This window comes from Gymnoscopelus braueri (assembly GCF_963280865.1).
Source record: "Gymnoscopelus braueri genome assembly, chromosome: 23".
Taxonomy (NCBI): Eukaryota; Metazoa; Chordata; class Actinopteri; order Myctophiformes; family Myctophidae; genus Gymnoscopelus; species Gymnoscopelus braueri.
In genome coordinates, this window is record NC_137625.1 from 3,112,876 (window position 1) to 3,125,263 (window position 12,388).

Below are 12,388 nucleotides of genomic sequence, written 5' to 3' on the forward strand. Positions count from 1 at the left end.
TCCATCTCTTCAGATCGATAGAGAGACCCCTACTCTCTCTCTCTCTGCAGGGTGTAAGGAGGGGCATAAATTATAAGAAAAATAAACGATACATACATTGAGAGAGATTATGACAGAAACAGAGAGAAAAGATACGCAGGAAGAGAGAGAGAGAGAGAGAGAGAGAGAGAGAGAGAGAGAGAGAGAGAGAGAGAGAGAGAGAGAGAGAGAGAGAGAGAGAGAGAGAGAGAGAGAGAGAGAGAGAGAGCGCGAGCAGATGGTCACACCACAGAGAGAGGAACACAGTGGACACATTACAACACTCAGGTTAAAAAGCTCCCCTGGAAAACACGCACGCACATGCACGCACATGCACACACACAGGCAGATGCTAGCACACAACACAGACACATGCAGACGTACATGCATTCATACAGTATACTGTAGGTGAAATCGAAAAACGGGCTCCGCAGTTTCATGCAAACGGTAATGGTCAATGGCTGTGTGCAATTTCAGATCAATTGGTCCAGCCACTGAGGAGAACAGGGCGTTGTTGTGCGCACAGCACAGACAGAGGTTTGTAGAATCATAGGAGGATTGCATTATTGGGTGTTTTCTCCTCGATGGAGCAGGTGCTCATGATTGCTCACGGTTTCGCACACCTTGGATCCCGGGACGGACAGTTGGATTCGCTCTCTCTCCCAAGTCACTGGACTCGGCCAGCTGGCAGTTATCTGACCCTATAGGTCAGCGTAACGGTCACGCAGCACTTCACGTGTTCTCTCCTGGTCAGCGCCCAGTAGTACGGGCCTTCTTGGATCCACTCGGTGTTACGTATGATAAATGGACCTGGGAGCCGAGGTAACAGAATCTGAACCGAACCCAATGAACACAATAAAAGGTGGTCTACATCAGGGGTCTTCAACGTTTTCAGGCCAAGGACCCCCTAGCTGAGAGAGAGATGAAGCAGGGACCCCTTAGCTGAGAGAGAGATGAAACAGGGACCCCTTAGCTGAGAGAGAGAGATGAAACAGGGACCCCTTAGCTGAGAGAGAGATGAATCAGGGACCCCTTAGCTGAAAGAGAGATATGAAGCAGGGACCCCTTAGCTGAGAAAGAGATGAAGCAGGGACCCCTTAGCTGAGAAAGAGATGAAGCAGGGACCCCTTAGCTGAGAAAGAGATGAAGCAGGGACCCCTTAGCTGAGAGAGAGATGAAGCAGGGACCCCTTAGCTGAGAGAGAGATGAAGCAGGGACCCCCTAGCTGAGAGAGAGATGAAGCAGGGACCCCTTAGCTGAGAGAGAGATGAAGCAGGGACCCCTTAGCTGAGAGAGAGATGAAGCAGGGACCCCCTAGCTGAGAGAGAGATGAAGCAGGGACCCCTTAGCTGAGAGAGAGATGAAGCAGGGACCCCCTAGCTGAGAGAGAGATGAAGCAGGGACCCCTTAGCTGAGAGAGAGATGAAGCAGGGACCCCTTAGCTGAGAGAGAGATGAAGCAGGGACCCCCTAGCTGAGAGAGAGATGAAGCAGGGACCCCCTAGCTGAGAGAGAGATGAAGCAGGGACCCCTTAGCTGAGAGAGAGATGAAGCAGGGACCCCTTAGCTGAGAGAGAGCTGCTTTTTTTCCCCTCTACACCTCTTTGCCAAAAATAGCAGATCTACAAGCTCCCAATGCCTCGCAGCGTTGTGAGCTTGTAGATCTGCTATTTTTGGCTCAGAAAAGGGATGCTAGGTTTCAAGTGGTTAAAGTAAAAAAAAAATCATATCACACAAAGATTTGGCGGACCCCTGTAGTAACTCTGAGGACCCCGTAGGGGTCCCGGACCCCCTGTTGAAGACCCCTGGTCTACATTGTTGGGTATTTTCGGGTCAGGCAGACCTGTGAATATCACTAATGCATAGAAAATGCCTTAAAAAAATTTATATTCAAAGATTTGCACATACTTTCACGATTAAAAAAAATCACACCCAGTGTGAAGTGGGCGGTGTGGTCACAGTGGTCATCACAGTGATGGAAGAAGTGATGGAAGAAGTGATGGAAGAAGTGATGGAAGAAGTGATGGAAGAAGTGATGGAAGAAACCATAACTTAATAAAAAACAAATTTATGTTTTTTTTTAAGTTATGGTCCTATTTATAGGGCTATGCACATGTGTCATGTTTCCCTAGCCAATCACAGTCCTGAATAGAGCTTAAGATTTTTGCCCGAGCCCGACGGGACCCGGCCCAGCCCGTCGGCACGGGCTGGGCCGGGTCCAATTGGTCACGTATTTGTCGGGCTTTGGGTCGGGCTGGGCTAGGCAACAAAATGCAATTTATTTTTTTATCCAAATAAATGCATATATTAATTAATTTGTAGCATATTCTTTTTTTCTAACAGACTGTTGGAAAAGGGTGAATGACTCCTGTTCTTAACGAATTACCAAGATTTTATGAGAAAAAAGGCTGCATGCAGCAATTAAGCTTGTTTAGAAAAATTACGGGCTACGGGCTGGGCTGGGCCCAATGTGTCAATTATGTATCGGGCTTTGGGTCGGGCTGGGCTTGAAGTTCTGTCGGGCTGGGTCGAGCCGGGCTCAAATAATTAGGCCCGATTAAAGCTCTAGTCCTGAATAGACTGTGATTGGCCAATCACAGTACAGGGTTAAGGGGGGGTTAGGGGGGTACATTTGTGGCCAATCACAGCGCAGGATTTGGTGTGCAAATATCCAAACCTCACATATAGGGGCGGTTTCACCGCCCAAAAATAGCGCTATGAGCTTGTATAGATCTGCTATTTTTGCCAGACCCAAGGGGTCGGGCTTACATGAGGCTTTGTACCTGTTTCGTCCATACATGGGCAGGGATCATTTGTCCTCCGGCCCCAGCCAAAAAAGTCTGTCCCCCTTTCGTCCATACATGGGCATAGACACAGGCTGACACGTCCGGTGACGTAGTGCTCTGATCTTATAAAGTACTTATTCTGGGTCTGGCAGAACCAGGTCTCCTGGTCTTGTTGAATAGCCAAATACATTAAAAAAAAAATCACACCCAGTGTGAAGTGAGCGGTGCTATGTATGAGTTATTAATTTCATCATGCATCTCTGTAGCCAATCACAGCACGTCCTCCGAAGTGACGTGCTTAAATTTTTTACAATATTATTAATTTCATCATGCGTCTCGCTAGCCAATCACAGCGTGTCTGCGAAGTTTGAAGTTAATTTCATCATGTGTCTCGCTAGCCAATCACAGCACGTCCTGTAGAGCTTAGCCTATGGGCGTGTTTTCCACAGCATGGCGTCACAGCGAAAGACACATTTTCACGACGGAAAGAAAAACTTTCACCACGGATGGGTCCTAAACCCTCTTATAGGAGCGGTTGCACCGCTCAAAAATGACACACAGATGCGTTCCCGGTCTTAACACATTGACTGCCAATCGCGTAGATCTACGCGAACCTATTTAAAGCCGCCACGTGCCAATTGCGTAGATCTACGAAATGAACAAAAATTGCACTTTCTGAAATTTTCGATCCACTTCCATTTCCGGCAGCACCACCGGAAACGGAATTATCCGGGTTCCGTTTTTTTTCGATCGTATCCGCTTCCTGTCTGGGATCCTGTCTAAAAGTCGATTATCTCGGTTGTTGTTTTTCTCCTCGCTGATCACCGTTTAGCGTTCACCGCTGTAGCTTCAAGATGGCGGATCGGATTTCGAAACGGTTTTCGCTGGCCGTTTCACACAGATCCCCCGTGTGTTTAGAACCAAATGAACGCGCACTTTTAACGTGTTTAGCGAGGTCTGTGGCGACATGAAAAAAAACAAAAAAAACAACAATAAAACGCTGGCACTGGTGAGTACATTATGATATTAACCTCTGGCATGGAATGTGTTAACCCATTAATACCTGGAACGCATATGTGTCACTTTTAGATTTCTTTAGGCTATTCAAAAATAGCAGATATACAAGCTCATAGCGCGGCACCGAGTGCCGCGCTACGAGCTTGTAGATCTGCTATTTTTGAAAAATCGTGAAGATAATTTTTTTACATTTTTTTCCGAAAAACTGTTAGGATTTAGAAAATGTTTAGAAGCGGCCTCAGGTCTTAATGTGTTAAAGGCTTAAAGCGGTGTGGCCGAGTATCTATATACATGCAGTGCATGCATGTACACGTGATGCACACACATGCAGTGCTGGGGGGGGGGGGGGGGGGGGTTGGACATAAGAGAAGGCAGGGCAAGGACACAGGACAGAAAACACAGCGGAGCGAGGAGGGAGGGAGAGAGAACGGCAGAGCCAGGCCACGAGAACACAGGGGGAGCGGAACGGCCCGGAGAGCAGCTTAGTAAAAGTGCAGAGTTCAAAATTTACCTGAGTAAAAGTACAAAAGTATTGGTATCAAAATGTACTTTAAGTATCGAAAAGTAAAAGTACTAAAATGTTTGAGAATAGCAGATCTACAAGCTCACAACGCGTCGCGATGAGGTGAGCTTGTAGATCTGCTATTTTCAAATAGCCGAGGTAATAAAATAGGGCTAAAGTGGTTAATGTATGTTTTATAATGTAATAATTTATATCTGCAAAGTAACTAGTAACTAAAGATTTCAAATAATTGCAGTGGAGTAAAAGTACAATATTTGCCTCTGAGATGTAGTGGAGTAGAAGTAAAAGTATGGAAAATTGGAACTACTCCAGTAAAGTAAAAGTACCTAAAATTTGTACTTAAGTACAGTACTTGAGTAAATGTACTTAGTTACTTTCCACCACTGCGCCCCACTGAGGCTGCTGAAACATTCATGTGTGGACGTGGCCTAATTCCCATGCCAGGACTCATACTGGAAGAGAAAAGGGGGGACAGTGACACAGACCCTGGTAGAGGAGAGGAAGAAAAAAGAAAAGGCTGGGTGGGAGATGGAGAGATTGAGAGAAACCGAGAGAGAGAGAGAGAGAGAGAGAGAGAGAGTGAGCATAGCCATCCAAAGTAGGTTGTAAGGCATCAAATATTTAATGGAATGATTACAAAGTACACGGTGTACCCACCCGGGTGGCTGTGGAGACGCAATGAGACTGAATCATTCATCCAGCACTTTGTGTGTTTTTGTTAGTTTTTAATGGCTCAATTTAGCGCATGCACGAGTGTGTGCACTGTGTGTGTGTGTGTGTGTGGGGGGGGGTGTGTGTGTATGTGTGCATCTCCAGTTTGCGAAAAAAAAGTGCAAAGTTTGTGAGTACGCAAATGGTATTTTCATGGGATGGAGAAATCACATCCAATATAAACACCTGGATGTGAATCACCCATGTTACCTTGTACTGCTCGCTGCTGCCTCTGTGATCCGGTCCATATTATGAAGAAAGGCCTGTTTGGCTGAACATCCAACAGGCCTACTACACTACACGTCATGTTATGTTTGAAAGCCACCTGCCGGTGTGCTTCTGACCAGCTCAGAGCTGGAGTGACAGCATCATTGATTTGACCTACTTTTGGGCACAGGCTTGATGACATTAAATATTAGAAGCAGCAGCTGAGCAAGATTCCAATAGTATGGCATTTTAAATACTCTGAACCGAGGGCCCAGCTTGAAAGTTTTACGTTGAGGCTAATACGGAAGAGAATGTGAACGGCCTGTATTTTCACTGTTTTACCCCCTGCTGGTGTCAGAAATAATTGATCTTAACGCAAGCGGATGGGTTTTTGACAAACTTTAGACTAGATGTTCTTACCTTAACACAAATTGTCATAAATACTATATGCTTCCAGTCGCTAGTTTTAAGTCTCCTTTCAATCATCATGATATGCGTTTTGCTAAATTATGGTCCCGTTTATTTTAAAATGTACGATAAAGTAGGTTATGCCCTAGGAGGGGCGGGACGATTTGATTGACAAGCTACACAACCAATAGCATTCATTCCCCGCCCCCCACTCTTGATTGACAAGCTACCCAACCAATAATGGTCTGGTTTCATTCTGCAGGATATGAGGCGATATTGAAAGATGGCGGATCGCACACGGCTGAACAATGGACTTGGAACGGAGGGTCGCAGTGTTACGCTTTTTCCCCCCCGATGGAAGCAGAGACACTCCTCTGTCTTTTGCGAATCTCGGCGCGTCGATCGTCCGGGAGCAAAATATTCTGTGGCTCTTGAAAGGCTAGTAAAAAATGCTCATAAACGCTGCCACTGACTGACTTAATTAATCAATGCTGGCACTCAATGAGTTAACCCATTAAGACCTGGAACTGTGTCATTTTTAGATTTGAGCTAAAAAAGCATTATTTTACACTTTGGGCTATTCAAAAATAGCAGATCTACAAGCTCGTAGCGCGGCACCGAGTGCCGCGCTACGAGCTTGTAGATCTGCTATTTTTGAAAAATCGTGAAAATGTGTGCAAATATTTGAATATGTATTTTAAAGCGAACATTTTTAACTCAAATCTTTGCTTCTGGGGGGTCCCTGGAACAAAATATTTTGATGGGGGTCGGCGGCCAAATACATATAATTTTGGGGGTCCTTGACATGAAAAAGATTGAGCACCGCTGATATAGAAACATACGTTTTTGAGAATACTGTTGAGATTTAGGAGACGTGTAGAATCGACTTCAGGTCTCAATGAGTTAATATACTCTTACGACAGGATATCAAGTACAAATCTAAGACCAGTAAATAAAAACCTCTTATAAGCACACAGTTAGTCCACATAATCTGTCTGACAGACTGCTAGGATGTGGTCAGTGTGTTTAACCCATTAAGACCTGAGGCGATTCTTAAAAATATTTTCTAAATCCTAACAGTTTTTTGAAAAAAAATTTAAAAAATATCTTTTCAAGATTTTTCAAAAATAGCAGATCTACAAGCTCATAGTGCGGCACTCGGTGCCGCGCTATGAGCTTGTATATCTGCTATTTTTGAATAGCCAAAGAAATCTAAAGTGACACAGACGCGTTCCAGGTCTTAATGGGTTAAGATGCCATAGGAGTCTGAGTGCCAGTTTGTCTTTGTGATTTACAGACCATCTCGCTCACTTGCTCTGGAAAAGCAACGGTTTTCTATCAGTAATTATAAGAGACGGCTGGAGATGAGGCCAGAGAGAGAAACAGAAAAACACACACCCGGGGAGAGAGAATTTTCTTTTTTTTTTATCAGCAATGAAGAGAAAAAGGTTTATTGTCTATGTTTACATGTAGAGTTTATCGGGAATATCGACCGACCGATAAAACCCGCTCATGGTCCTTGTTATGTGATCATAACCATATTTGAAAATTATTTCAAACATTTCCCCAAAAAAGTCGTAAATCATTCGAAAACAGCCGATGTACAAGCTCACAACGCAGGGCGATTCAACGGGTTGTGAGATTGTAGTTTAATTTTGTTTTTGACAGCTGAAACCTAAAATAGGGCTCAAGTCGTTTCACTAAACACCCTCTCTGCTGAAGCCATACATCACGGCGGTGCTAGCTGCCTGTGGCGCGCTAACGCCGCGCTAATGCTACGGCAGGAGCTGTGAAGGGTGAAGCCTGAGTGTTTATTTGGCAGCGAGACGGGGGCATACGTACAAGTACTGTAGAACTGGAAACCATGTAATTAAGGCCATCATCGAAGGCTAGCGTTTCTGTAGTTTTTTTTAACCCGTTAAGACCTGGAACGCATCTGTGGCACTTTTGGATTTGAGCTAAAAAGCATTATCTTACACTTTGGCTATTCAAAAATAGCAGATCTACTCACCGCGCTATGAGCTTGTAGATCTGCTATTTTTGAAAAATTGTGAACATACATTGAATATATATTCTTTTAAACACTTTTAACTCAAATCTTTGCTTCTGGGGGTCCCTGGAACAACATATTTTGAGATGCGGGTCGGCGGCCAAATACATATACTATTGGGGGTCCTTCACATGAAAAAGTTTGAGTACCACTGATATAAACATACGTTTTTTTTTCAGAATACAAGAATACTGTTGGGATTTAGAAGACATTTGTAGAATCGGCTTCAGGTCTCAATGGATTAAAGGCCTTGGCACTGCCATGCAGCCTGGGATTACACACAGTCAAATCCTCAGGGTTAATTTAACTCCGAAGAGCGTACGAGTGAAACCAAACTTTGTACATTTTATTTGGTTTCATTATCCCCCCGCGGGTTCAATAAAGGTGCCCATGCAACCGCATTACCTGCATTACTGTACTGTAGTTACGCCCCATCTTCCGTGTTAAATTAACACTAACAATTTGACGGTGTAACGGTAAGGGGTGGACCGGACGTGTGCAGCTACTGTCCTCACACCACAACAGAGGTGGACAAAACTACAAATGTCAAACAGCACAGTCTTGAGTATTATGTTTAGATTTTAGAGTTGGCGATTCAAAAATAGCCAATATACAAGCTCACATCGCGTCACTTTGTGCTGCGCTGCTGCGAGCTTGTACATCTGCTATTTTTGAAAAATCGAGAAAATGTGTGCAAATCTTTCAATATATATTATTTAAAGCGAACATTTGTAACTCAAATCTTTGCTTCTGGGGGGTCCCTGGAACAACATATTTTGAGATGGGGGTCCGCGGCCAAATACATATCATTTTTGGGGTCATTGACATGAAAAAGTTTGAGAAAGTAGCAACATAAGTTATTTTTTTTTAAACTTAGAATTTAGAAGACATTTTGTAGAATCGGAACCTGAGGCCTTAATGGGTTAAAGTAACACTCTCACACTTGTTGCTGTGTACACTACAGGCAAGAAGCATGAGACATGACAGAGAGAGAGACGGGACAGAACAGCGCAGGAAGACACACGCCGGCACGTACATACTGTATACAGATACGCCCCAGAGAGAGAGAGACAGGCCAATACAGACAGAGGAAGACAGACATATCCATAAACACAACTGTCCTGTCTGTCTGAGAGGCAGACAGACTGATCGATACACAAAGAAAAAAAAAAGACACATTTGCTACGTGTATCTGTTGAGCCAGGAGAGTGTGAACATGCTGTGAGTGTTTTTCAGTGTGCGTGTGTGTGTGTGTGTGTGTGTGTGTGTGTGTGTGTGTGTGTGTGTGTGTGTGTGTGTATTACTGTACTTCTGAGGGCAAAATGTCTCCACAAAAACAGTAGGATTGGAGAAATAGGCATTGTGAGGTTAATTCTCCTGGTCCTCACCAGAGCAATGGTTGTTTTATGGTTAAAACATATTTTTTAGAGTTAGGCAATTAGGAAAAAACATTCAATGTGGGGTTAGGATTAGACATTTAGAAGTTAGGGTTATAGTTGCACCAAAAATAGCCAAGCTCACAATGTGTCACAAGCACACGTTTGGATCTGCTATTTTCAGCTTTAGGGTTCATAATGGCAAGGAATTGTAACAATAGCAATCATAAAATTGCCATCCTTGGATGTTTGATGTATAGTACACAAGTACAGTAATACAAACGTGTGAGTGTGTGTGGGTGTGTGTGTGTGTGTGTGTGTGTGTGTGTGTGTGTGTGTGTGTGTGTGTGTGTGTGTGTGTGTGTGTGTGTGTGTGTGTGTGTGCGCGCGTGCGTGCGTGCGTGCGTGCGTGTGTAACCAAAGTGCTAAAATATCATCAGCTAGAGCAGACCATCTCTCAGCTAGGCTACAGATGTAAACTTTTGGTTTTTATCTTTGGTAGCCTAGGACACGTGCACAAGTTGGTTGTGAGGGGCCTTCAAATGGCCGGCCTCTCCAAAAGGAGGGCCAAACAGTTAGCAAAGTACTGCTCATCAATATCAGCTATTATAAGAAGCTGCTCAATGTGGAGGAGGCTTTGCTTCCTTTACCCATGATTGTTGTCCGCTGTGTTTGACAAGTATGCCAACATTATTGCATGTAACAATGTTCTGTCTTATATGCACTTTGTAACTGGCTGTTTTACCATTATCTGACTGCCCTGGTACTGTTTATGTCCTTTGTACAAGGCATTCTTGTACTTCTGTTTATGTGGACATAAATACATATTTCAAATGTGTGCGCGTGCGTGTGTGCGTGCGTGCGTGCGTGCGTGCGTGCGTGCGTGCGTGCGTGTGTGTGTGTAGTGTACCTGGTAGGTGTCCCACAGGCGGATGGTGCAGCGCAGCGGCAGCTCTCTCATCAGCAGGTTGTTCATCCAGCGGAAGGCAAACTGCAGATACTCCACCTCATACTGCTGCATGTGACGATGCACGGACTCTGAGAAGACACACAGCCAGCCAACACTTCACTAGTTGATCTACACGGTGTTCATTAAAAACACACAATAAAAAGGTTTGAGACCTTTGAGGGGGGCTAGGGGATGTAAACTGATGGCAGTTTGAGTACTATTTTTAAAAAACCCTGGCAGTTTAAGAGTTAAGAGCAGAGTTGGCGAGGGCAGAGGATGTTCCTCCCTAACTCCTGACAGCTCTGTAATTACATCTTTATTATCGTGTGTGTGTGTGTGTGTGTGTGTGTGTGTGTGTGTGTGTGTGTGTGTGTGTGTGTGTGTGTGTGTGTGTGTGTGTGTGTGTGTGTGTGTGTGTGTGTGTGTGTGTGTGTGTGCGTGTGTGTGTGTGTGTGAGAGAAATAGAGAGAATAGGTGTCATCATGTTAATGAATATGCAGTTGCTGAACAATCTGCAATATATTTAATCTCTTGTTCGGAGCCAATAAAGCAAACAGAGAACAGAACACTTTGTGTTTTCATCATAGGGACACGACTAGAGCAGTGCTTCTCAGACATTTGAATCTCAAGGGACCCCCAAAATGATGCGTATTTGAGCTGCGGACCCCCAGAAGCACAGATTTCAGTTTAAAAAAAATCGCTTTTAATATGTTTTGACTGACATGTACGTACCCCACACACACACGCGCACACACACACACACACACACACACACACACACACCTGTTAAACAATACAGATGATGCTTGTCAGACATGCATTTATGTAACATAATGGCAATGTATCCACTCGTTCACACACACACACACACACACACACACACACACACACACACACACACACACACACACACACACACACACACACACACACACACACACACACACACACACACACACACACACACACACACCTGTTAAACAATACAGATGATGCTTGTCAGACATGCATTTATGTAACATAATGGCAATGTATCCACTCGTTCTCATACACACACACAGCCGAGTGACACCTGCCTTTAGGTACACACAATACATAATGTACCACGGCACTCTGGCGATGCGCGGCACGAGGCGCGAGGTAAACACACTGCAATTAGCTGGCACTCGTCTCCACAGTTCAATTATCACACAGAGAGAGAAGGGGACGCATAAGCTGCTGAGCTCATTAGTGCTGAATACATCACGCTGATGCACACCAGAACCGCCAGCCAGAGAGAGAGAGAGAGAGAGCGAGAGCGAGAGAGCGAGAGAGCGAGAGAGAGAGAGAGAGAGAGAGCGAGAGAGCGAGAGAGAGAGAGAGCGAGAGCGAGAGCGAGAGAGTGAGAGAGTGAGACGTTGATTTTGTGGACTAAAACTATGACGAAAAATGTTGGTAGACTACATTTTTACACTGACGAAAACTAAATGAAAAGTAGATAAAAACTAAGCTATGATGACTAAATCTAAGAATAAATAAATTGACAATTTTGTCAACAAATAAAAACTAGACTAAAATGTTAGTGAGGGATCTAGTGGAGAAGAGATCTAAAGAGAACTAAAAGACAAGTCATGTTATGTTTGGTTGCGCTCCGGTGTTGTGCTCTGAAAATAGCAGATCTAGAAGCTCGCGACGCATTGTGAGCTTGTAGATCGGCTATTTTCAGCATGCAACCAAGTGTAAAATCAGCCATTACGACGCCATCAAGGCACCGCCAACATACATTTTAGTCGACTAAATCAACTGTAGATTTAGTCCACTATAATCTTATATTTAGTCGTCTAAAACTAGACTAAAGGTCCTTACACACCGGGGCGATTTATTTCATGCGAATAATACGTTTTTTTTAAAGACCTTATAAAGTCAATGCAAGCTTACATGGAGCGAAAAAGCGAAAAAGCGTCTTTTAATTATTCGGAACAAGTCCAGATTTTGCACAACAACACTGGAGCGAGAGAGAGCGAGAGAGAAAGCGAGAGCGAGCGAGAGAGAGAGAGAGAGAGAGAGAGAGAGAGAGAAGGGTGGAAGAACTTTAGACATATTGCGCCACTCAGCATCACAGGTACAATGTTTGCATGTCCAACAAATGCACACAACGAGGCAAAGAGAAGAGGGACTATCGATCGCGTCTCTCATCGGGTGATGGAGCCCAAAACCACTTCCAAAGAGAGGACAGACTAGATAAGACCTTTAGACCTTCATTGATCCTGTGGGGGGAAACTGGAGGCAGCAGAGCAGTTATGGTATAGACGAATCCACAGACGCGCTGCCTGTAGCTGCCTGTAGCTGCCTGTAGGCGGCCATT

At 44.4% G+C, this 12,388-nt stretch overlaps 1 protein-coding gene across 2 annotated transcripts in view; it reads right to left on the reverse strand.

The window, feature by feature from the left end:
• The window catches only part of tbc1d22a (TBC1 domain family, member 22a), a 181,691-nt gene that overhangs the window by 28,586 nt on the left and 140,717 nt on the right, over positions 1 to 12,388 (reverse strand). For both annotated transcript variants that reach the window (XM_080421527.1, XM_080421526.1), the window contains exon 12: positions 10,006 to 10,133. In XM_080421527.1, the coding sequence (XP_080277653.1) occupies positions 10,006 to 10,133 (128 nt within the window). The remainder of the gene's footprint in view (positions 1 to 10,005; positions 10,134 to 12,388) is intronic.